The sequence below is a fragment of the Nannobrachium achirus genome (genome assembly GCF_963921795.1).
Source record: "Nannobrachium achirus genome assembly, chromosome: 13".
Classification (NCBI taxonomy): domain Eukaryota; kingdom Metazoa; phylum Chordata; class Actinopteri; order Myctophiformes; family Myctophidae; genus Nannobrachium; species Nannobrachium achirus.
The window spans coordinates 28,036,641-28,064,600 of NC_137833.1; the positions used below are offsets into that span (position 1 = coordinate 28,036,641).

The 27,960-nt window shown below is 43.6% G+C and overlaps 1 protein-coding gene across 1 annotated transcript in view; it reads left to right on the forward strand.

Moving 5' to 3' along the window:
- Window positions 1–27,960, forward strand: part of slx4ip (SLX4 interacting protein) — a gene marked incomplete at its 3' end in the record, with an annotated part of 83,954 nt that overhangs the window by 33,928 nt on the left and 22,066 nt on the right. The window contains exons 5-6 of the mRNA XM_080739799.1: window positions 16,718–16,795; window positions 18,838–18,926. Of these exons, the coding sequence (XP_080595925.1) occupies window positions 16,718–16,795; window positions 18,838–18,926 (167 nt within the window). The remainder of the gene's footprint in view (window positions 1–16,717; window positions 16,796–18,837; window positions 18,927–27,960) is intronic.

Genomic DNA, 27,960 nt, shown 5'->3' on the forward strand with positions numbered 1-27,960 from the left:
CCAAAAGTACAAAATGTTTGAAAATAGCAGATCTACAAGCTCACAACGCATCGCGACACGTTGTGAGCTTGTAGATCGGCTATTTTCAAATGGCCACGGTATAGAATAGGGCTAAAGTGGTTCATGTATGTTTTATAATATTATAATTCATATCTGCAAAGTAACTAGTGAAGTACATTTTTCAAATAAATGTAGTGGATTAAAATGTAAAAAGTTTCCTCTGAGATGTAGTGGAGTAGAAGTAAAAGTATTGGACATTTGAAATACTCAAGTAAAGTACAAATACCTCAAAATTGTACTTGGGTACTTAAGTAAATTTACTTAGTTACTTTACACCACTGCTTGTGTGAAGTTTTCATATCAGCACAGGAATGCCCAGGGGTGTCGCACCAAATGCTGGGCCTTGGGTAGAAGGATTCACTCACATTTTGTGCTTTAACTGTTGAAAAATAGCAGATATACAAGCTCGGTGCCACGCTGGGAGCTTGTAGATGTTTCTATGTCAGTGGTGCTCAAACCTTTTCATGTGAAGGACCCCCAAAATGATATGTATTTGGCCACAGACCCCCATCTCAAAATATTTAGTTCCAGGGACCCCCCAGAAGCAAAATTTGAGTTATAAATGTTTGCTTAAAAAAATACATACATATACATATTCAAAGATTTGCACACATTTTACACGACTTGCAGCGTGGCAGCAGCGCTGTGAGCTTGTATATCTGCTATTTTTCAATAGCTAAAGCATCCACCTTGGGCCCTAGTAATTCAGTCCCACTCCCCCCCCCCTTGTGACACCCCTGATATAAAGCCAGGCCAAAGTACAGGAATGCGGATGGTGAGGAGAAGTGGGCAGTGGTGTACTTAAGTACTGTACTTAAGTACATTGCACTAGGCCTATTGATACTTTTACTTTAAGTAAAAAATGTGAGTACTTTTTCCACCCCTGGAAGTGGTCTATGTTTCCCTCTCTCTCTCTCTCTCTGATGGCTGTTTTAATGATCTCCTCCAGGATATGAGTGAAGTTAATGAAGCCCTTTCCATGGGGGCTTACCTTTGACCCCTGTCTGAATGCCTCTCACCCGTGTCTGTTCCATTTTACTGTCCCATGCTACTCTCTGGATGCCGTTCGCTTTGTTTACTTTTCTTTCCTTTCATTGTTTTCTCAGGAAGCGGTGAAAGCTGTAGGGATACGTGTGTGTGTGTGTGTGTGTGTGTGTGTGTGTGTGTGCATGCATGCGTGTGTGTGTGCACACGTGCGCTTGCATTACTATTCTTGTGAGGACAAAATATCCCCAGTTTAAAGTTTATAGATGGGGTGCCGTGATTTTTTCCCCCCTACAACATAATCATCAGGTATTATGATTATACTTGGAAGAAGATTATTTTCAAAAAAGTGTACAGAATGTGTTAAAATTATGTTTTTATGTGGCCACACCCATCGAAAGTATGCCCGGTTGTCAGGTGGGTGGTAACCCAGCTTTAGTTAGCCACACCCACAGGTGTTGTTGACTGGTAAAAAGGGAAGGGGGTGATTTTATGATGTCATTAAATCAGTGTATTTCAGTTGGGCCTTTTGAGTCGGAGGCTTTCAGCTTTCAGGAAGTAACCAAAAATACACAGGGAAGACATATTTGCATATTATAACCACACCTGGGGGTCTATTAGAGTACTGTTAACTCCATAGACACATACAAAACAGAAAAAGTACAAAACTAAGGCACCACCTCTTTAAGAGAATTTGAGAAATCAGACCGTTGGAGGAAGACTTTTAAAGTCCTCAGAATGGAAATGGGTGTTTTATGGTAAAGGTTTTGTGGAATTACAGAACGCCTAGAATTAACAAAAAACTATACTTTTGCGCTTGCGTACCAGACCTGTATCCCTCACCCAACAGATTAAACTGTGACGCGCTGTGAAGCTTGTAGATCGGCTATTTTTTGTCTTTAGGGTTAAAAATTGCCAAAAAGTGTAAAAATGGCATCCAGGCCCGGGCCGCCTGGCATGGTGGTCCGGGCACCCTAGCCAGCCTGACAGCACGTCGCGGGTTCGAATCCCGATCCCGACAACCTTTGCTGTGTGTCACTCCCCATCTCTCTCACCCTTTTCCTGTCGGTCTACTGTCCCATTAATAAAGGCAGAAAGCCCCAAAATAATGGCATTCAAAAAATGTTGACCGAAAATGATGTCCTCCCAAGTATAGCTATACAAACGTGCGTGTAGGCGTGCGTGCGTGCAGGCGTGCCAGGGGAGCCCAGACAAGTACAGTATAACTGTCTGGTCCGTGTCTTGTTCTTGTGGTGATGTCGTGATGATGGTAGAGGTCTCTGCATACAAATGGTTTACAGCAAGAGCATTTATCTACCACACTTCTGGAAAACATGGCATGCCGGCTTGTTTTTACGGTTGGATTTAACCCGTCATAATATTGCTGCGCGTCGTGTTTCAAAGCAATTTAGTTAGCCAGGCCGTGCTCACTTGAAGGAATCTGGTGGGGGGGAGGGGGAGGGGGGGGGTCTTCCAATTGCTTTTAGGTTTCTTTGTAGATGTGAGCGTTGCACCACCGTGGACTGCAGTCGCCACCAGTGTTGCCATGTTTGTCTGCTTATTATAAGCGACTTTGGTCTTGTTTTCTAAAGTTGCTTGTAAATATTGGTAGTTGCGGCTTGTGGTTTTTTGGGGGGTGCTTGTTTCTAAAGTGCAGTTGCTTATTTTGGGCTTTCTTCCTAATGTTGTTTAAACCAGCGGTTCTCAAACATTTTCAAATCAAGGATCCCCAAAAGAATATGTATTTGTCCACGTTCCCCTCATCTGTAAATATTTTGCGCCAGGGCCTCCCGTACCAGCTTTGTGTTGTTAAAATGTTTCAAATAATGTATTAAAAAAAGCAGATCTACAATCTTGTTGATCGGTTATTGTCAAATATCCAATGCATATAGTTTTAAAGTTCACTCAAAAATAACTTTTTGTCCTATTGATCACCACCACATGAAGACTTGAATTCATGGATATTTCTTTTATTTTTATTTTATTTTTGTCACATTCCTAAGCCAATAATGTGATGGCCAGCAGTGGTTCCCTATGGAGACACAAAGAGCCTGCTTTGTTCCCTATGGAGACACAAAGAGCCTGCTTTGTTCCTTATGGAGACACAAAGAGTCTCCTCAAACTATTGACTTAGGAATGCGGCGACAACAAAAACATATCCATGAATGCAAGTCTCCACAGGGTGATTAATCGATAGGGGAAAAAAAGTCATTTTGGGGGTGAACTATCCCTTTGGCCAAATTGACCGTTCTTTTGGACTTGTTCTCCTAGACCTGGTTGCTTTTATTTCTCTCGCAAAAAAAAAATCTGGCAACCCTGGTCGCCACAGAAAAGAGGCCACTGGTTCCCGAAGGAGGCACCGGCGAAACTGTGTTTGTGAGACAGAAACATGAATGTAAGCTTAGCACGAGAGAGCCTGGGCAGAGGGCCAAGAGCAACTCTGTGCTGTGCAGGACGCTATAAAGTCGAGGCAACAGCTGATGTCTCGAGTCACGCCGTTCACTGGGTTCCCAACTCTGGGTTCCAGACGTCCCTGTCAGACTTGTCCTGGGAATTGGCAAGCGCAACTCACCAGGGAAGGCGGCGAGAATAGTTGTCGAGCTACATGAGGCTAAAGAGTCTAATGGACTAAATCAAAGCTTTTCAAAACACACAGGCCCATCCATGTGCAGTGAAAGATGCTTGTTTCCTGGTCCCCCTCCTGCACCCAGAATGGGCCGAGAAAACAGAACGCAGATAGCCATCTACATTCTTCTCAGAGTAGGCATGCAGATCAGTCAATAGATCACCCGTCACTGGGTTGTTATTCAAAGAACAACAGAATATTGGTGAGTTTTTTCCCATAAAGGAATGTTGCTATTCATATTACAGACAGTCAATGTGCCATGCTGCATTTTGAAGCCAGTTAGCTGGTATTATTACATGCCTTGTTTGTGTAGACCAGGGGTCTTCAACAGGGGGTCTGGGACCCCTAGGGGGTCCTCAGAGTTACTACATGGGGGCCATCAAATCTTTGTGATAGAATCATTCTTTTAAATTAACAACTTGAACCCTCGCATCCCTATTCTGAGGAGAACTTTAGCCAAACATAGCAGATCTACAAGCTCTCAGTGCCTCATGCTGCGAGGCGTTGAGAGCTTGTAGATCGGCTATTATCGTCAAATAGGTTTGGTGTAGAGGTAAAAAAGAGCAGACCAAGTACAGAGGGACCGAGACTATGTTCTCCATCCCTCCGTCTGTGCTTCCGTGTGTCCGTCCGTCTGCGAGCAGCTAATCTCTGGCACCGTTGGCCCAGTCGACGTGAACTGTGCACACACATTCCCTGGATGCCAGAGCAGAACTTCAACTACATGGCCCTGTTATAGCGCCACCAGGAGGCAGTTTTTTGCGTAACACTTTTTTTTTTAATATTACTCCTACAGATTTTGTCCAAACATCTTGCAAATCGGTACACAGTATCTCTATAGTCATTAAACCAAACTGGTCTGTCGGATTTTTCATATTCCATCCTGATTTCTCTGCACGCACACTCCCAGTAGGCATAGGAAGAAATGCCACTTGAAATTTTCAAATCTGCCTCATGGTGGCGCTATAACTGGCCGATTTGTGTTTTTATCTAGAACTGCACTGCTCTGTGTAAAACTGTGTATGTACACTCCCTAGAGGCCAAGGAAAAATGCATGCCCTGCATTTTTCACATCTGCCTTTTATAGTACCACCAGGAGGCCGACTGATGTGAAACAATTTTTTTTATATTACTCTTTCAGATTGTATTCAAATATCACGCAAATCAGTACACATTATCTCTATAGTTAGGTGATCAAGACGGATCTATCGATTTTTCCTATTCCATCCTGATTAGCGAATTCCAAACATTGATGGCCTACCTGTCCTGGCGGAGACCTGTGCTCTGAGGAGCACTTTTGTCTAGTTTCAGGAATGGTCTTGTTTCGGTGGCATTGTGTTAGCCTTTACATTCCTCAGATACATGGCGAGAGAGGTACCAGAGCAGCATGTGGTGATCATAAATCTGATGTTACACGTGCTGCTGCTGTCCCGGCCACACTAGATGTCCTCTCCATCACTCTTCACTCTGGCACATTTAGGCAACCTGAGCCCTGGGTTCAGAAACAACTTGTAAAATTAACCTGAGGAATTCTCATTAGTCATCCATCCAAAGCTGTCACATGACATCACACCTCACCAGTGGTGGAAAGAGGAATATTTCTTGACTTGACTATTTTCAATACTTTTACTTCTACTCCACTACATCTCAGAGGCAAATATTGTACTATTACTCCACTACAATTGTTTGAAAACTTTAGTTACTAGTTACTTTGTAGATTTTGATTATTATTTGAAAACATACTTTGCCCACTTCAGCCCTTTATACATTTCAGCCATTTGAAAATAGACGATCTACAAGCTCACAATGCGTCGCAATGCGACACATTGTGAGCTTGTTGATAGGCTATTTTCTAAAGAAAATTTGAAAACTTGAAACGGGACATTCTGCATAATGAGTATTTTCTACTTTTGGCACTGTATTTTTACTCGAGTATATTTTGAATTAAGGAGTTTTACTTGTAACAGAGAATTTCTGCATTGCAGTATTGATACTTTTACTTTATTGGTTACCATCTGTTATGATTGAGTCCTGCTCAAAAAAAGTCAAAGCGCATTCATCATGCATGTAAACGTGAGCCTAGGCCTTTAGGACACTGCCAGTGTTTTCCTCCCCACTACAGACAGGGCTCTAAGAAAAGCAACGTCATTCGGTCAGTTTAGTTTAATCCAAAACAAGATGTCTCAAAAACTACTGTCTAGATCAGTGTTTCTCAAAGTAGATTCCAGGGACTCTGTGAGTTCTTTTATGGGGTTCTAAATGGACCCATACAAGTCTGTAAATCTGACAGTGCACAAATAAATGGAGAGGCCTCTAGAGGCCACTAGCTGTGCTTCTAGACTCTGAGGGCTCTATTTTGATTGTCTTAAGTACCAGCTCTTATGCCTTAACTTAAAGGCCTGTCCATACTGTCTCCGACCACCAAACTTTCCATTAGGAAAGGTCTGGTTCAACTTCAAAATGACGCCACTCACATCTTCTGAAAAGCATTCCCCCGAATTAGAGTTAAGAAAGCTGCACGTCAGAAAGTCGGAACTCTCCGACAAAAGGTTTGGTGGTCGGAGACAGTATGGACAATCAAAATAGAGCCCTTGGTCTTGTTTCACGTTTGTTTTGAAGTTATGCTTGATTAATATCGATGAAGGCCTATTTTAACTGTGTTACATACAATACCTAAACACAGGGACTGTAGAGCAAGGTTATATACTGATTTATGCAATTTCTACAGTAAAGACATGATGCAAACTTGATGACTTAATCCAAAAGAACTATATAGTATGCCAATTTAAGGATGTCATCAAGTTATATTTCTGTAGCTCTTCCATTGACTAAGTATAGATGGCTGCATTCCAGGCTCCCTGGAAAATTGCCCATCTCATGGTCTTCAAAATCAGTCATTTACTCATCACCAACAGAACAGCTCCAGAGAGAGTTAGTCGATGACATCACTGATTAGTTGAGGCTTGTTTTTAGCTTTGAAATATTTCTTCTTCTTTTTTACATTTTGACAGATGTTGCCTAAATTCGAAGAAATGTAAAAAAAAAATATATTATTCATGAAAGTAGGTAGAGCCTGCACACCAGTTTCAGGCAAAGGATTTACTTTATTTTTGCGACCTGTCACAATAAAGTACAGTAGGGGGTTCCCACCCCCAGGGTTCCCACCGTCATGAAATTCCGGGAATTATTATTAGTTTTTCGCCGAATGGGCTTCATGATTGCAGCCTGATGTATATCGGACGTGACAAAAAGAACAGATCTATAAGCTGACAAAGTGCTGCAGTGTTATACGTAGTTAGCTTGTAGATCTGTTCCTTTGTCACGTGACACCAACCTGTGCAGTGCAACCTAACTCATAGTTATAATATGTCGTGTATATAGATTATCGCGATGAAAGGTTGTTATATCGGCCTGTAAATTGGGTTAAATATCCTGTAAAGGTTTTGGAAATTCATTGGTAAAACATGTGTATATATTAGTTCTATTGGCCCAGCACCCACCGTTGATGTGCGTGAAAATAAGTATTGCTTTGAAAAATATTATACATGACATCTTCTTGGGGACATTGTTGCATTTAGAAGCTCAGAGGATCAGGCTGGCATCTGGGTGGTGGTGCAGGGGTAAACAAACTTCCTGCTGCCCCAGATTGTGATTCGATTCCTCAGTCTACGCCGTAGAGGAGTCGAGGAACCAAAGGCACCGTAGAGTCTAGGTGCCTCCGGTGCCACCGGCTGGGGCCGGGTGCTCCAATGAACGTTGCAATTGAATATTAAAAACTGCTTTGGGGACACAATTTACAAACAACAACAAACTAAAAAGTTGATTATCTTCCACAGCCAGACAGAAAGTCTTGCAACATGGGTAGGGCTGTCACGATTTTGCCATTTTACATGACGATTAATTGTCACTCAGATAATTGCGATTAACGATTTAATTGTGTCTTTGTCGTTGACAATTACATTTCTGTTTGGCTTTTGGGTTGCACATAGTAGATATGACACATAACCTAAATATACAAAAAAATTACTGACATATATGACAACTTTATACTTAAAAAAATAACATTGATAGTGGAAATAGCAGATCTACAAGCTCACAACGCGTCGCGATGCAACGCGTTGTGAGCTTGTAGATCAGCTATTTCCACTGAATCCTGTTTATCCTTACATTATCGCAATTTAAGGGGTTACGACTGCCTTTAAGTAGGCTTATTTGAATTACCTTAAGTTAAGTAAGATTGATGTATGTCAATACGATTTAATGCTACTATTAATTGTATTCACTGACATATGGACCCTGTTTGGCCAATTCACCCAGGGGAAGCCAAAAGCAAAGAGAAGAAAGCCAAGGTAATGCCATTAATCATTGGCCAGTGAACTTAACTGTCTACCTGTCGCAGTTTTGTGGCGAGCTGTCTCAGTAATTGCATGTCATTACATCCAGATTCACAACACAGCTCTTTTTTGAAGACGATAATTAGACCCTTTTGAGCGAGAGCTGGGGTGACGTGAGCCTAACGGAGAAAGGAGAAGTGTTGAAACAGGCTCCTCTCACTCCTGTGTGGCCCCAGATTGTCTCCCAAAACCTCATGACTGCTTTAACAGAGTACCTCTGGTCCTTATCTTGGTGTCTAATGAGCCACTGTGGGACACCAGATGAATGCAGGTAACAATCAGGTACTGTAGAATTGAAAACTAATGTCAGTCTGTACTCTGTACCCCCACGAGTCATGACTAGTGTTGAGAACCTCTGGTCTGTCCTCATTATGTCCACGAACCAAAGGTTATTTTTGGCAGTTGTACAGCAGGTTAAGTCTACACTATATAGCATGCCATTCCTGAGCAATTGAATTAGGCTGTCGATATAGAGAAAACATTTTCGAGAAATTGAGCGCTGGTAAACTGGGCCATGTCTAATGGAAATGAATTCATCTCTAAAAGTTGAGTACGCATCGGCCCTAAGTCTGCTATTGTGATGTTGCAGAAATATTACAATATCATAACATCACTGTAAACCAGTGGTTCTCAACCTTTTCAGGCCACGACCCCCAAAATAATCATATTTTAACTGGGGACCCCCCCACCCTGACGAACACTAAGCGCTGAGGCATTACATTTTTTATAATACGGTTATATTGCAAAAATAGCAGATCTACATGCTCACAACGCCTCGCGTTTAGAGGCGTTGTGAGCATGTAGATCGGCTATTTTCACAATTTCTGAGTCCTTAAATTGTCACTTTAGAAATGTGCATATACCCTCTATACACCTCAACTTAATGTTGGTTTGTTTACTGTTGAGCGAGAAAATCATCTTGCACATTAAGCTAATCATCTGGGCACCCCTCAAAATAGTTTGGGGACTGCCTGGGGGTCCCGACCCACAGGTTGAGAACCACTTCTGTAAAGGATATCATGAGAAACCGGCCCAAGGCCAAGCCTAGTTGTAAGGTTCGGCATCATAAGGTTTTGTTGTCTTCATATTAGGGCATTTTACGAATAGTGATTTTTAGTATTCGAATTATTCGACCGCAAAGTAATCGAATAGTCGAATATTCGACAGGACTGGCCAAACTGTCAAATATTAAGTAAGCAAGAGGCGAACATTGTGAAAATAGCAGATCTACATGCTCACAACGCCTCGCATTGCGAGCATGTAGATCTGCTATTTTCACAATACTTATCTGCGGAACCGAGTCACATTAAATGTAATACCTACAATTCCAAGTGCTTATCAGGGTGGGGGTCCCCAGTTCAAAATGTTTATTTTGGGGGTCACGGCCTAAAAAGGTTTGAGAAGCCCTGGTATAGAGCATTAACAAATTCATCCACCAGGGGCATTGACAACTCATTTTTATGACTTCCTATCTCGCCAAGCTTTATAAACTATATATTTTTTTAAAGACAAAACAATAACAAAATAAAAATAAGCGAATATTCGACTTCGGTGAACAACGTCGAATAGTGACTTTGATATTCGAATATTGGAATATTTGGTGAATGCCCTACTTCATATCGGCCTGAAGACAACCCAGCGTTAGACTATAGAACACTGGACTGTATGATGGGAAGCAGGGGATGAGCAGGACTGTTGTCTTGTTTACAAAGAAGACTCCATGGCGTTCTGCTCAGACCCCCACTTCTAGTCAACAAATTCCTAGCAGATTAGGAGGCAACAGGCCTGTGTCTTCGCCCGGCAGGGGTGTCGCACCAAATCGTGGGCCCTGGGTACAAGGAATCACTGTGGGCTTGTGCTTTAACTGTTGAAAAATAGCAGATATACAAGCTCACAGCGCGGCACGCCGGCACCGAGTGCCGCGCTGCGAGACTTGTAGATCTGCTATTTTTGAAAAATCGTGAAAATTTGTGCAAGTCTTTGAATATTTCAAATCCTTCTAAGGTTTTTTGAAAAACCTATGTTTCTATGTCAGTGGTGCTCAAACCTTTTCATGTCAAGGACCCCCAAAATGATATGTATTTGGCCACGGACCACCATCTCAAAATATTTAGTTCCAGGGACCCCCCAGAAGCAAAATTTGAGTTACAAATGTTCGCTTAAAAAATGCATATATTCAAAGATTTGCACACATTTTCACGACTTTTCAAAAATACCAGTCGGTGCCGCGCTGTGAGCTTGTAATCTGGTATTTTTCAATAGCTAAAGTATAAAATAATTCCAGGCCCCTCCACCTTGGGCCCTAGTAACTCAGTCCCACTTCCCCCCCCTTGTGACGCCCCTGTTGCCCGGCGCATCTTGCATTCCATGGATAATGACAAGCAGAGCGAAGGCCAAGGACACCGACGGACATTTCCCCGCTCGTGCCAGGCTAAAATGAACCACTTAAACCCTATATACTTCATTGACCACCCAATGAGTACCCCAGGGGTCTGTACTAGACCTCCTCCTTTTTCCCCCTCTAGTCTACACCCAAATCTCTTTGCCTGAAAACGGACGACTTACAAGCTCACACATAGATCTATGTTCCCAAATGTCCCCAGAGCAGGTTCTCAAACTTTTTTCATGCGAAGGACCCCCGAATTGAGACTTATTAGCCTGTGGACCCCCATTTGAAAAGACATGCCATGAGAGAAGATTTTTACGACTCTAGACTAGCAGTTATTTCTCAAACAATTTCAAGGACCCCAAGTTTGACATTCATTAGACTGGAGGGACTCCTTGTAGTAACTCTGAGGACCCCCTAGGGGTCTCGGATCCCCTGTAGAAGACCCCTGGGTTAAAGGCCCTTTCTCACTCTGTGAATGGGTGAGCTCATCTCTGAGGGAGGAATGCTGCACAGTGTGGGTGGGATGAATCGGTTATGCTATCTAATACAGTGTGGGTGTTTATGAACTCGAGGAGGTCTTCTGCACTGGCTTTAACCTTTGGCAGCACATAGATAGATAGGACCAACAGCATAGCTGATGTTTCCTGCTGAAATGGGTCTAATTTGAGGGTTTTGCTTTTTAAGGGTTATCTTTCTGGCATGTTCTGCTTCAGGGGGCAAAGGATAAGGGACGGTTCTGTCATGCAACCTTTTATACTGTAGGTTCTTGAGGTGGGATTCAAACCAGGGATGCTGTAACCTTTTTTTTCTTCACATCAAGGTCCATTATTTATTCTGCATTTGAGCCACAGACGGACCATCATTTGATTTGGGGGTTAGGTTTAGTCCCCCCCCCCCCCCCCCCCCCACCCACCCACCCCCCCCCCCCACACACACACACACACACACACACACACACACACACACACACACACACGATTCCAAGCTGTATTGATATGGTACCATAGGAGAGATAACATGCCAACGTTGATCAAAATAACAATGGTTGTCGCAGGTACGATTCCAGGACAGGGTAGAAGTGTCCCTGAGCAAGACACCTAACCCCTAACTGCTCCCCCCTACATATACCTCTGTGGGCAGCACTCTGCTGGATGAAGCTGAAAACTGGAGTTGCCGCTTGGGATAAGCTAAAAAAAAAAAGAAGTGTGTAGACTTCTTGTAAATTATGTAATGCAGATGTTTAACAATAACTAGAAAAAATCACACCCGTGTGAACTGAGCGGTGGTTTACCCCCCCCCCCCCCCCCTTCCCCCCTGTGTGTGTGTGTGTGTGTGTGTGTGTGTGTGTGTGCCTGGTCTGGCCTGGCCTGAAAACAGCGCCCCTCCCTTAACGTGTGGTCAGAAAAGGTACTACACCACAGGCTTGAGGCTACATACGGACGCACCCACCCACCCACATACATACATACATGTACTTCTACACACACGGCCACTTATAGGAGCGGCGTGACCACCGCTCAAAAAGCCCCCTGCGGGGGCCTGGCCCCTTTCCTATGCGAAAGTCCCCTGTACCCAGAGATGAATACAGTCCAGTGGGCAGCTAAGCAATACAAATTTAGGATAGCTCAACATTAAATATGCAGTTTTTTCCAAAATGCAAAATAGTGTAAATGGCAATCCATCCATCCATCCACATCCATCCATCCATCCATCCATCCACATCCATCCATCCATCCACATCCATCCATCCACATCCATCCATCCATCCATCCATCCACATCCATCCACATCCATCCATCCACATCCATCCATCCATCCATCCACATCCATCCATCCACATCCATCCACATCCATCCATCCATCCACATTCATCCATCCACATCCATCCATCCATCCATCCACATCCATCCATCCACATCCATCCATCCACATCCATCCATCCATCCACATTCATCCATCCACATCCATCCACATCCATCCATCCATCCACATCCATCCATCCACATCCATCCATCCATCCACATCCATCCATCCACATCCATCCATCCATCCACATCCATCCATCCACATCCATCCATCCATCCACATCCATCCATCCACATCCATCCATCCACATCCATCCATCCATCCCCATCCATCCATCCACATCATCCACATCCATCCATCCATCCATCCACATCCATCCATCCACATCCATCCACATCCATCCATCCACATCCATCCACATCCATCCATCCATCCATCCACATCCATCCACATCCATCCATCCATCCATCCACATCCATCCATCCACATCCATCCATCCACATCCATCCATCCCATCCATCCATCCATCCATCCACATCCATCCACATCCATCCATCCATCCATCCATCCACATCCATCCATCCATCCATCCACATCCATCCATCCACATCCATCCATCCACATCCATCCACATTCATCCATCCATCCACATCCATCCATCCACATCCATCCATCCATCCACATCCATCCATCCACATCCATCCATCCATCCATCCATCCACATCCATCCATCCATCCACATCATCCATCCACATCATCCATCCACATCCATCCATCCATCCATCCATCCATCCACATCCATCCATCCATCCATCCATCCATCCATCCACATCCATCCATCCACATCCATCCATCCATCCATCCACATCCATCCATCCATCCATCCACATCCATCCATCCATCCACATCCATCCATCCACATCCATCCACATCCATCCATCCATCCATCCATCCACATCCATCCATCCATCCATCCACATCCATCCATCCACATCCATCCATCCATCCACATCCATCCACCCATCCATCCATCCACATCCATACATCCATCCATCCACATCCATCCATCCACATCTATCCATCCATCCACATCCATCCATCCATCCATCCATCCACATCATCCACATCCATCCATCCACATCCATCCATCCATCCACATCCATCCATCCATCCATCCACATCTATCCATCCATCCATACTCTACTGTACCTTACTGTACTGTACTCTACTGTAATCTACTTTACCTTACTGTACCTTACTTTGCTGTACTCTTCTGTACCTTGCTGTACTGTATCTTACTGTACTGTACTGTACTTTACTGTACTTTACTGTAATGAAAATGACCAACAAACAAGCTCACTGCGTGTCTGAAAATATGGAAAAGTAGTGCAAATGTTCATCTATTCATCATGACCATCCCAAAAATAAGGAAGGCAGGTTAACTGATTTGCAGCCAAATCAAGTTTTCGCTGCATTAATGGACTTTAGTGCCGCTGGGCGACAAATGAGATTTTCTGCAATTCATTGTGAGTTTCTAGATCTACACTGAAAGTTTTAGAAATGTTTAGAATGTTTTTAATTTAATTGAAGCCCTAATACTTTGTCATGATGACTAACAAAAATGGCCAATAAACAAGCTCACAGCCTGTCACATTGCAGCAACGCATTTTGAGCTTGTAGATCGTCCGTTTCTGCCATTTCTGAAAATATGGGGAAGTAGTGCAAATGTTCATCTATTCATCATGACAATCCCAAAAATAAGGAAGGCAGGTTAACTGATTTGCAGCCAAATCAAGTTTTCGCTGCATTAATGGCCCCTGGGCGCCAAACGAGACAGATCCAAACACAGAGGTGAATACGCCTAGGCATTCTCAATTTTTTTCTTGTCATTTTCCATGATTTACGGTTCTGCCTTAGCGGCTTGTCAAAGCCAAGTACTCCGCACTTGGAAGTGGAGCCCCACACCACAGAACTCACCACCCACACATGGCTGTGCACTGGAGCAGATCTGTTTACATTGGGCATCACTTTATCTCGCTGCCTCGGCTTCCTGACCATACATCCACATCCCAGGAGTAGCCGTGCTCTCTGTCATCGTGGTGGCTGGAACGCACGCTATCACAGGATCTCTCCCTCTGTGAAAACAAACAGCACCGCACATCATTTTGTCGACTAATGACGAAAAAACATATTTTTTCATTTTTTTCACTGACGAAAACTAGATTAAAGGCCTAGAATTATTGAATGCTTTAACCAGTAAAAAATAGCAGATATACAAGCTCACAGCGCGGCACCGAGTGCCGCGCTGCGAGCTTGTAGATCTGCTATTTTTTTTAAAGTTGTGCAAATCTTTGAATATATGCATTTTCAAAGCGAACATTTGTAACTCAAATTTTGCTTCTGGGTGGTTGTTACGAACCATGACCCAGCGGGCGTAACAGTGGTCCCTGGGTGGTTGTTACGAACCATGGCCCAGCGGGCGTAACAGTGGTCCCTGGAACTAGATATTTTGAGATGGGGGTCCGTGGCCAAAATAAGTGGTCCTTCACATGAAAAGGTTTGAGAACCACTGACATAGTGGTCTCTCAAGAACAGACTAACTGAGCTCCAGTTAAGAGAAAAGGACCTTTTCTTTGACGATGGCCAGCCAGATTGCTGACATAGAAATATAGGTTTTTCAAAAAACCTTAGAAGGATTCAAAAGACATTATAGAATCGGGTCAAAATTCTAATTTTCACGATTTTTCAAAAATAGCAGATCTACAAGCTCGCAGCGCGGCACTCGGTGCCGCGCTGTGAGCTTGTATATCTGCTGTTTTTCAATAGTTAAAGCATAAAATAATGATACACTATAATGTGTACCCGTTCTAAATGGTTTAAAAGGGAGGGACTAATGGAGAAGAGAGCCAATAAAAGACAAGTCATCTTATCTTTGGTTCCGCTGGGGTGTTGCGCTCTGAAAATAGCAGACCAGCTATTTTTAGCATGCAACCAAGTATAAAATCTGCCATTACGATGCCATCAAGGCCTGCCAAAATACATTTTAGTCAACTAAATGAACTGTAGATTTAGTCGACTAAAATCTTATGGTATTTCGTCAACTAAAACTAGACTAAAACTAAAACATTTCAGATGACTAAAATATGACTAAAACTAGATTTTATTCAAAAGACTAAAACTAAATCAAAATCTGCTGTCAATATCAACACTGAACGAACACTATGCTATCGGAGGATCTCGCCCTGTGAAAATAAACAGTACTGCACATCATGCATGAACCTCACAGCCTTGCGTAGCCTGACAATATCACTGCGTGGATATTCTCAGTGTTACTTTCTTTTCCAGCAGTTACAAAAAAAGTGAAGCGGTGAACTTTTATTCTATATATTCTAGAGCTATGAACTCTGTATATACATTCGGTTCGAAGTGAAGCGGTATGTGTTCTAGAGTTCCAGAGCTCAGAGTTCTGAATTCTGAATGAATGAATGATTTTATCTGGAGGGCCGAATTGTCATGTGAAGCTTGACCTATCCTCAAAGTATGGTCTCATTGGACCAATCATCAGACCGGGACGGACACTGCACACAGATTCTGGATGTACGGGACAGATAAAACCTGTTCATTCTGGACTGAAATGACCATATATGGACGTGGGGGACACACATGGGACACACATTTACGGACAGATGAAACCTGTTCATTCTGGACTGAAATGACCAAATATGGACGTGGGGGACACACATGGGACACAAAAAGCCACTCCTTGGAAGCGGCTTTCACCGCTTCAAAATTCAAACGGGTTAGCTCTGCAACCAATCAGAGTAACGCATGTGTCTGATTGGCACAGAACTAATGTTCTATGCCAATCAGAACACCTGTGTTCGTCCTCAACATGGCCGGTGTAGGACTACAAATGCAACCCATGAATAACTGAGCGGGGCCAGGCCAGACCAAATCTGCAGAGGGCAATCTTTTTCCACTAGCAGATTCGTCTGGTCTCCAGGCTATGAACCTCAACCATCTGCGATGAGGAAAAATCTATATTCTAAAATATTGCCTTTCCTGCTTTCCTGTACATTTTCGTAAATTACACTTTGCTATCACATCACAAGTTTACAGGTGTAAAAGATATGTAGTTTATCCCCTAACTGCTCGCTTGAGCCACAATTGCAATTTGATAAATTAACCACTTAAGCCTTAATAAATAAATAAATAAGTCAAACTACACGCTCATAACGCACCGCATCATGACTTGTTGTGTTGTGAGCTTTTAGATCTTAAAAAATGATTGCATTTTTTAGCCTATAGCGGTCAAAGTGGTTAAACCGATGTGCAGCCACATCACAGAAGATTCTATTTTTCTAATTCTATTTTTGTGCAAGCTTCACATACTGTACGTATGCATCTAGTCTTATATCTGTCAAAGTAAAACATTTTTATCTATTTTTCTTTTAACAGGAAACAGCTTCGACGTCGTGGCCAACTTCGTGAAGCGTCATCTCCACCTCAGGTGTATCGTCAAGCAGCAGTACGGAGGTGTGTGTGTGACCTTGGAGAATGTCAATAAATCACTCTTGTCAGTTCACGGAATAAGAAAGAAAACATCTGAACAGATCACACTTAGCCAACATTTCCCACAGAAAAGAGCAAGTCATCTCTTGCGGCATGATTGTTGACATTTCTTCCCCTCACTTGTTTTAATGCCCTGTTCCTACCTGCTCTGGGTGTCGTTGGGAGCAGGCAGCCGTTAAGTGGTTCCCCAGAGAGCCTACTGAGAGTGGGAGAGAGAGACTGGAAGGACTGTCTGTGCAGGCCACTGAGAATCTATGGCTGTATGGCCCATCTAGTGGCTGTGACCCGCGGTCACCTTTTCATGGGACCAACATGGGCAACTTCCTGTCAGTAAAGTTAATATCTGCTCCCCGGGGACCGCTGGATGTTAAGGCTGTGTTGGGCTGCGGATGACAGCTTCACTCAGCAGCTCCATTACACATCAAATTAGAACTAAGGCACCGAAGGTCAAAGGTATAGCAGCGTTTAGATCAGGGGCCTTCAACCTTTTCAGGCCAAGGAACCCTTAGTTGAGAGAGAGATGAAGCACGGACCCCCAGTACTACACATTGTATAAAATTGTGTTGCAGATTTTCATAGATTTCATAGATAGATTCATAGACTTGTTTGACTGCACTGTCATCAGTCTATGTTGGATTTGTGTTAATGTGTTTTTTTTTTGTTTTTTTTTTAAAATGTAACCACTTGTTTTTTGGAGTGGTGAAAGCACTCCCAATAGACAGGTATGTCCGTGGGTATGTCCGTGGGTGGGTGGGTGGGTGGGTGGGTGGGTGGCTGGGTGGCTGGCTGGCCGTGTCCGTAGCCTGGCAATACCTTGAGTGGCCACACACAACACACTAGTTAAAGGAGGGGCGCTGTTTTGTGCAGGCCAGGCACACTCAACACACACACACACATACACGCACGCACGCACGCACGCACGCACGCACATACGCACGCTGCTCAGATTCACCACTCCACTTCGAACCGAGGTTTGATTTTTAACCTCTACACCAAACCTATTTGCCAAAAATAGCCGATCTATGAGCTCTCAACGCCTCGATAGCTTGTAGATCTGCTATTTTTGGCTAAAGTTCTCCTCAGAATAGGGATGTGAGGGTTAAAGTTGTTCATTTAAAATAATTATCCTATCACAAAGATTTGGCGGACCCCCTCTTGTAACTCTGGGGACTCCCTGTTGAAGACCCCTGGTTTAGACGGCTGTGTGAGCCGCTGCGCGGTGCGGTTTGTTAACAATTTTACAAAGTTATTATACCAACATTCCGACAGAAGTCATTTCGAAGCAAAGACATGCAGTAATAATGCCTCAGAAATCTTCGGGAAGCTGGAAAATAGCCACTTTCAACATGGCATCCCTATTGTGGTCGTTCGTTTCCCGAACATTTCAAAACTAGCTAAAATAGCCGGTCTACTAGCATCACATTGCAAAACGTTAACGTGAGCCGTGCGACGCCATCACACGTCAAAGTATAAAACGGAAACGGTGGCTAAAAGGAATCTATAATAAGGTGTGATTTGATGTAAGAGTCTTAAATTAGTTACAGCTGGATTAGTTGCAATGGATTTAAACTGGTTTTGTGCAAGAAAAATCACAATTGCTATGAAAAAAATTCAATCTGATCTGTTGCCAACTAGGCTACCCAAGTCTATTTGAGGTGATCACATAAGATCAGTTCATTTGAAGCCAGTGATTATTAGGCTGCGTTGCACTGTGCCATAGTTTAATGTACTGTAGGAGTTATGCAGATAAAACCCCCAGATTGCTCCCTAAGAACCATTATTGATGTAATATTTCATGCTGTTCACGTGGCTCATAAAGGCAGGCAATCATGTATAAACTGTCATTCTCTCTCCGGGTTTGAGGCCTAGTAAATACTTTGAGCTTGTTGATGGCCTTACTAACCTCCACCACAATTCCCCATGTCTGAGTTTGTCTCCGCGCCCAACGTGATCCCACATTATTAACTAGCATGGTCTACTCTGTGTTGTTCCTCCCGCTGCCCCAGAGTTGCGTGTGTTTCCTGAGCGCTATGTTGTGTGCGTAAGCTGTCCAGAGGATGCCTCAGCACACCATGGAAACCCGAGCCTGGCCGCGGTGAGTGCTGTTTATACTCCCCTATTTCCTCCTCCAGTCGCCTGGCAAAAAAAAAAAAAAAAAAAAAACCTGCACGGGTCTGTGTGTTATTATAGGGATGCGTTGCCAAAATTGTGCTCTCACTGTATATGGCCCTGTTTACATAAGGTGGCCCCTGGACCTGCCGGGGGCCGGGCTCCAGGTCTAGTGATGGGAAAGAGAGGGGCCTAGCATTGTCCCAAAGCTGTGGGGTCACCCTCTCTCACACTGGGAGTCTTTCACTGGGATCAAGCTACTGTAGCTGAAACAAAGCCCCCCTGCACGGTAAAACCATTTAACTCTGAGAGGGTACAAATCTAACCAAAGGGACCCTCACGGGTCAATTTGATTATACTTGTACACTCTCAGAAGTTACATGAAAACAGAACGTTTTGCTGCATGGGATCTTTTATGTTTCCCCACAAAATTTAAAATGTTGATTTTTTTGAATATTGCTGATATGTTACATTCAAGGCCCATCATTTAATGTAAACACACAGGTAGCCCCATCACCAAAAATAAAGAGATGATCATGAGCCAATGTGATTGGCTCTTGATAGAACAATATAGCTAACTGATCAGATATTTTTAAACAGTTTTTGCTGTAACAGAGCTGTAATAGTTTTACACTGGTTAATTGCGACCGTAAGGTCGCAGTTTAGTATGAAAACCTCCACCGGCCGTCCGTCGGTCACACGTGCGGTCGACCGCACGTCACACGTGCGGTCGACGTGTGATGAGGTCACGATGAGTCATCTATGCCCAAATATAGATTTCTAGGTCAGATGGCCCATAGAGTTTGTGATGTCAAACCTAGCAACCCAATATAAACAAACCTGATGTCAGACCTGAAGTATCCTTTTATACCCATATATGGAGATACAGAGATCTCCATATATGGGCATATTAGAAAGCCCATATATGGGCATATACGGATGACATCAGGGATATCCATATATGGGCATAAAAGGGACAAGGGCTTACAGTTAAGAGATCTCCATATATGGGCATATCAGAAAGCCCATATATGTTCATATACTGATGACATCAGGAATATCCATATATGGGCATAAAAGGGACAAGGACTTACAGTTAAGAGATCTCCATATATGGGCATAAAGGGACAAGGACTGTTACAGTAGATATAGAGATGTCCATATATGGGCATAAATGAACAAGGACTGACAAACACTGAGATCTCCATATAACCTATGGGAATATAAGGGACGAGGACTGTCAGCTTGTAGACCTATTTTCTAAATATTGTTGTACATTAAAAACTTGAAATGGGTCGTTCTGCATAGTACTTGGGATTTGTTGATGTAAATGTTCACATAGAGTGTAATAATTGGTAAAACAAACTTTTGGCCTATTTGTGGAGATTTGGTCGCTTATCTCCCGATTAGGGAGTCTTACTGGTGGTTATGTATGCGAGTAGGACTAAAGATGAATACACAAAAGACAAAAACATCGAGTCAAAAGCAAGAGGTGCATTCAGCAGACTTAAAAAGACTCCAACAGCATCACAAGAAGAACAAAGTGAAGACTATACAAGACGCTAGTGGTGCCAGTATTGCTAACGGATGTGAACAGTGGTGGAAAAAGTACTCACATTTTTTACTCAAGTAAAAGTATCAATACTGCAGTATAGAAATACTCTGTTACAAGTAAAAGTCTGGATTTCAAAATGTGCTTGAGTAAAAGTAAAAAAGTATATATATATATATATATATATATAATATATATATATATATATATATATATATATATATATATATATATATATATATATATATATATAACCAGTAAGACTCCCTAATCGGGAGATAAGCGACCGTAGGTCACTTATCTCCACAAATAGGGCAAACATTTTTTATTCCAAAAACTTCCTGATCCATGTTGATGACATGAGTGTAGACATACTGTGTAGTGATTTTCGTGATTGGAGGGTCAAAACTGTAGGAGCAGTGGCCAAAAATGTGTTTTAAAATTCGGCCTGTAGGTGGCGCTAGAAGAGGGCCATGTGAGAAATGAGGGGTGGGGTGTCCGCGTTGCCTTGGCGGACGAATAGGTACTGGCCCCGGCTCTCCCGGACGCTCCTAGCCCGAGTTACGGCATTTTATGTGAGCTGCAGTGGCAGGGGGTCCTCCACTGGGGGCGCCACCACTTTTGCATCCGTTCTGGAGCAGCAGGAGTGGGTGGTCCCCAGGAATTCCCCGTGAGCAGCTCCGTTGGGGTGGTCATTTGGTAATTTTTGCACATGTGCTCATTTTTTACACTTGGGGGTCCCCGAGGGAGCTGGGGGTCCCTGGAGCTCCGGGGGTCCTTGGAGGTTGTAGTTTGGCAGGTAAGGAGTGTGTGTGCAAAATCTGGCATGGATCGGGGCAACGGTTGCGGAGATATGAGCAGGGCAAAAGTGTGACGTGTGTGACGGAGTGACGGAGTGACTGACTGACTGACTGACTGACTGACTGACTGACGGACGGACACCTCGAGCAGCTTTCTGTAGTAAGTGCGACCTACGGTCGCAATTAAAGTACCAAAAGTAAAAGTTCAAAATATTTGAAAACAGCAGATCTACAAGCTCACAACAAGTTGTGGGCTATATTTCAAAGTAACTAGTAACTAAATTTGTCAAATAGTAGTGAAGCAAAAGCACAATATTTGACTTTGAGATCCATAATGGAGTAGAAGTAAAAGTATCGGAAATTGAAAATACTCCAGTAAAGTTACAATTTACAAATACCTCAAAATTGTAATAGTTACTTTACACCACTGTTAACATGGAAAATGAACAAAGGAGACAACACGGTAGTTGACCTCTTGCCTATGAATAATACTCCATGTTTGTGTGTGCAGTCCTATTATGCAGAGTGGCCAGTGTCAGGTGCCTGTGTGTGTATGTGTTATTAGTGTAAATGTTATAGTAGGTGTTTTAAGGATGCTATCAGTGTTAATTTTGTTGAATAAGGCTAAAAGACTAATATTTTGATATTTAGTCGACTAAGAATAGACTTAAGACTCAACAATTTTAGATTACTAAAATAGGACAAACTAAATGGTGTGTTATTAAAAGAAAAATGAAAAAAAGGACCAAATCAGCTGTCAAAATGAACACTGGGTGCTATGTGTGACTGTGTGTAAGTAGCTGCCTCTTTGTGTTGTGGTAAAAGTTTTATCAAACATAATGGAGTCTCAAAAAATGACTAAAGAAGGAACACGGAAACGAGACCGGAGGCAAAACAGGCCTATAGTTTTATTGTACATACCGGTGCTGATCTATCTACAACATTTTACAAATTATTTTTACACAACTCTGTGTGTGTGTGTGTGTGTGTGTGTGGGGGGGGGGGGGGGGGCGTAGCTGTGTGGTACTGTAGTAGGCAGGAAAGTGAATAAAAAAGGAAATGTCCTCACACAATAAGGATGTCTCTCCCGTCATATATTTTATTTTTCAACCAGACCAACGTTTAAAACTTGATAAAGGGTGGGTGGAAACGTTGTTTGGTTGAAACATTAAAGGAAAGACGCCAGAGCCTCCTTATCGTGTGCGGACATTTCCTTTTTTAATTCATGGTTTTTGGATCCAGCACCGCGTCTAAAGCAGTGGGGATGTGAATATCCAGGGGCGTCACAAGGGGGGGGGGGAGTTGAGACTGAGTTACTAGGGCCCAAGGTGGAGGGGCCTTAATTATTTTATACTTTAGCTATTGAAAAATAGCAGATGTACAAGCTCACAGCGTGGCGAGTGCGCTGCGAGCTTGTAGATCTGCTATTTTTGAAAAAATGTGAAAATGTGTGGAAATCTTTGAATATATGTATTTTTTAAGCGAACATTTGTAACTCAAATTTTTCTTCTGGGAGGTCCCTGGAACTAAATATTTTGAGATGGGGGTCCGCGGCCAAATAAATATCATTTTGGCGTTTCTTCACATGAAAAAGTTTGAGCACCACTGACATAGAAACATAGGTTTTTCAAAAAACCTTCGAAGACTAGCACACATTTTCGGTGCCGCGCTGTGAGCTTGTATACAGGTATCTGCTATTTTTCAATAGTTAAAGCACAAAATAACGCAGTGAATCCTTGTATCCAGGGCCCAGAATTTGGTGCGACACCCCTGTGCATATCCTACTGCTCTTGTCGAGGCAGGAAACTAGCAGGCCTATTGTGTCAATCAGTCATAACCTGATTGCCGGGGGGGATTCACTTTTCCAGAGCTTACTGCTCTTGGTTTTGTTCAGCGGTGGAAAAATGACTCAAATGTTTTACTTAAGTAAAAGTATCAGCACTGCAATGCAGAAACACTCTGTTACAAGTAAAAGTTTGGAATAAAAAAAAATGTACTTGAGTAAAAGAACAAAAGCATTTGCATCAATTTGGCATAAAGTACCAAAAGTACAAAATGTTTGAAAGTAGCAGATCTACAAGTCCACAACGCGTTGTGAGCTTGTAGATCGGCTATTTTTGAATAGCCACAGTATAATATAAGGCTAAAGTGGTTTATGTATGTTTTTTAATATTAGAATTTATATCTGCAAAGTCTGAAGTTTTCAAATAAATATAGTGGAGTAAAAGTAACATATTTGAATCCAAGATGTAGTGGAGTAGAAGTAAAACTATAGTTTTACTTCTACTCCACTACATCTTGGACTTTACTTGGGTATTTCCAATTTCCAATATATTGGAAATTGGAAATGCCCAAGTAAAGTACAAATACCTCAAAATTGTACTTAAGTGCAGTACTTAAAGGGGAAGACCACCCATTTTCAATATTGAACTATGTCATTAATATACCTTAGAGGAGTTGTGTGGAAATAGAAAAAAAGTTCCCCCCCTTCTGTTTTGTTTCTGTATTTTAAAGTACAACTTGATGACATCACACATTCTGTAGGCAACACAGAAGGGGGGAAACTTTTTTTCTATTTCCACACAACTCCTCTAAGGTATATTAATGACATAGTTCAATATTGAAAATGGGTGGTCTTCCCCTTTAAGTAAATGTACTTAGTTACTTTACACCTCTGGTTTTGTTCAAATTAAGCCTGATTGCCTGGGGGTAGTTAGCTGCTGCATATCATTTTGTCTTGTGGATGCAGAACCACTTGCCACGTGGTGGAAGCATCTAAAACAGTCTGTGGTTGGTGTGGCTACTAGACTCTTTGATAATCCCTCGGGCTTTGCAGACACAGCGGCCATCGTACATATCCCCAATGGATATCCTACTAACGCTGTGGGCTGTCCACCTATCCCCAATGGACATCCACTAACGCTGTGGGCTGTCCACCTATCCCCAATGGACATCCACTAACGCTGTGGGCTGTCCACCTATCCCCAATGGACATCCACTAACGCTGTGGGCTGTCCACCTATCCCCAATGGACATCCACTAACGCTGTGGGCTGTCCACCTATCCCCAATGGACATCCACTAACGCTGTGGGCTGTCCACCTATCCCCAATGGATATCCACTAACGCTGTGGGCTGTCCACCTATCCCCAATGGATATCCACTAACGCTGTGGGCTGTCCACCTATCCCCAATGGACATCCACTAACGCTGTGGGCTGTCCACCTATCCCCAATGGACATCCACTAACGCTGTGGGCTGTCCACCTATCCCCAATGGACATCCACTAACGCTGTGGGCTGTCCACCTATCCCCAATGGACATCCACTAACGCTGTGGGCTGTCCACCTATCCCCAATGGACATCCACTAACGCTGTGGGCTGTCCACCTATCCCCAATGGACATCCACTAACGCTGTGGGCTGTCCACCTATCCCCAATGGATATCCACTAACGCTGTGGGCTGTCCACCTATCCCCAATGGATATCCACTAACGCTGTGGGCTGTCCACCTATCCCCAATGGATATCCACTAACGCTGTGGGCTGTCCACCTATCCCCAATGGATATCCACTAACGCTGTGGGCTGTCCACCTATCCCCAATGGACATCCACTAACGCTGTGGGCTGTCCACCTATCCCCAATGGACATCCACTAACGCTGTGGGCTGTCCACCTATCCCCAATGGACATCCACTAACGCTGTGGGCTGTCCACCTATCCCCAATGGACATCCACTAACGCTGTGGGCTGTCCACCTATCCCCAATGGATATCCACTAACGCTGTGGGCTGTCCACCTATCCCCAATGGACATCCACTAACGCTGTGGGCTGTCCACCTATCCCCAATGGATATCCACTAACGCTGTGGGCTGTCCACCTATCCCCAATGGATATCCACTAACGCTGTGGGCTGTCCACCTATCCCCAATGGATATCCACTAACGCTGTGGGCTGTCCACCTATCCCCAATGGATATCCACTAACGCTGTGGGCTGTCCACCTATCCCCAATGGACATCCACTAACGCTGTGGGCTGTCCACCTATCCCCAATGGACATCCACTAACGCTGTGGGCTGTCCACCTATCCCCAATGGACATCCACTAACGCTGTGGGCTGTCCACCTATCCCCAATGGACATCCACTAACGCTGTGGGCTGTCCACCTATCCCCAATGGATATCCACTAACGCTGTGGGCTGTCCACCTATCCCCAATGGACATCCACTAACGCTGTGGGCTGTCCACCTATCCCCAATGGATATCCACTAACGCTGTGGGCTGTCCACCTATCCCCAATGGACATCCACTAACGCTGTGGGCTGTCCACCTATCCCCAATGGATATCCACTAACGCTGTGGGCTGTCCACCTATCCCCAATGGATATCCACTAACGCTGTGGGCTGTCCACCTATCCCCAATGGATATCCACTAACGCTGTGGGCTGTCCACCTATCCCCAATGGATATCCACTAACGCTGTGGGCTGTCCACCTATCCCCAATGGATATCCACTAACGCTGTGGGCTGTCCACCTATCCCCAATGGATATCCACTAACGCTGTGGGCTGTCCACCTATCCCCAATGGATATCCACTAACGCTGTGGGCTGTCCACCTATCCCCAATGGACATCCACTAACGCTGTGGGCTGTCCACCTATCCCCAATGGACATCCACTAACGCTGTGGGCTGTCCACCTATCCCCAATGGACATCCACTAACGCTGTGGGCTGTCCACCTATCCCCAATGGATATCCACTAACGCTGTGGGCTGTCCACCTATCCCCAATGGATATCCACTAACGCTGTGGGCTGTCCACCTATCCCCAATGGATATCCACTAACGCTGTGGGCTGTCCACCTATCCCCAATGGATATCCACTAACGCTGTGGGCTGTCCACCTATCCCCAATGGATATCCACTAACGCTGTGGGCTGTCCGCCTGACTGGCTGACCCTCTGCAGTGCTTTGCGGTTGAGGTCAGTCAGTGCAGTCCTCATACCAGGCTGTGATACAGCTGGTAAGGATGCTCTTTGTGGTACCTCTGCCCGTAGGACCATGGGCCCCATGCCACACTTATCAACCCTTTTAGGCCTAGGATTATTGACTGCTTTAACTATTGAAAAATAGCAGATATACAAGCTCACAGCGCGGCACCGAGTGCCGCGCTGCGAGCTTGTAGATCTGCTATTTTTTGAAAAAGTCGTGAAAATGTGTGCAAATCTTTGAATATATGTATTTTCAAAGGGAACGTTTGTAACTCAAATTTTGCTTCTGGGGGGTCCCTGGAACTAAATATTTTGAGATGGGGGTCCGTGGCCAAATAAATATCATTTTTTTCACATGAAAAGGTTTGAGAACCACTGACATAGTAGTCTCTCAAGAACAGACTAACTGAGCTCCAGTTAAGTGAAAAGGACCTTTTCTTTGACGATGGCTGGCCAGATTGCTGACATAGAAACATAGTTTTTTTCATAAAAAACCTTAGAAGGATTCAAAAGACACTTATAGAATCGGGTCAAAATTCAAATTTTCACGCTTTTTCAAAAATAGCAGATCTACAAGCTTGCAGCGCGGCACTCGGTGCCGCGCTGTGAGCTTGTATATCTGCTATTTTTCAATAGTTAAAGCATAAAATAATGATACACAAAATGTGTACCCATTCTAAATGGGTTAAAACATCTCTTTGGTTCAGGCTGCCCAGCTTTCTGAGGGTTTGTCACTAACCTTCGAAAAATCATAGAATATTTTGCGTCGCTCCGATCTGCTCACTGGAGCCCTCAAAAGACACATACGGGTGTCATGGAGGCGGAAAATAATCCTGGTCCATATGCGACCCTCCATTTGAAATGTCTCGCGTCCACCACCTTGTGTCCACCACATGAATGATGTGGTGTTTTTCCATCGCCTCCTAAAGACAAGGAAATACATTTTTTTCTTTCGGGTACGTCATCGACGTGTCAGGTGACGTCCAGGCAACCCTGGAAATAAGTGATGGCCCATAGTCTAGCAAACGGCGACATCCAGCGTCAAAAAAACATAACTCGGGGAACTCAGGTTTGGCGGCGTGGAACATTCGGCAATAGCCGGGAGACTCGCAGTAAGGGCGTTACTGTGCCTTCTTCACCATGTGGCCACTGTGCGCAGATAAAATTGTATATTGTCAGAGTAAGTATAGATTGTTGTTTATGTTCACATATTGCTACGCCCTACATACTCATCTGCAGATATAGGAAAACACTACAGAATCCACAAAAAAATGTCTTATTTGGAGCATTAGTCAATGTCTATATTTGATCAGTTACAAGTATGTGTTAAGATATTCACATGAACTTGGTCAACAGACTCAAATTGTACTTGGTCAATAGACTAAAAAATTATTAGTAATATTTTATAACCTGTGTAAATGGCCTTAATTCAAATATCAGCCCGATGTTCGGTATGTGTTTGTATAAAACGTATTATCTATCTGCCACATTCTATGAACTTAAAATGTAGCTCTACAGCCTTACGGGGAGAAGCTGACAGCTTTAACAGACGGTTGAATGATGTCAAATATCTAAAATTACAATAAATGCACACAATTTTCTTTTGAGGAGGCTTTATACTCCACACATTTGCCCCCCCTAATGTGGGAGATAGAGTTACATCCTCGCCGAGCGAC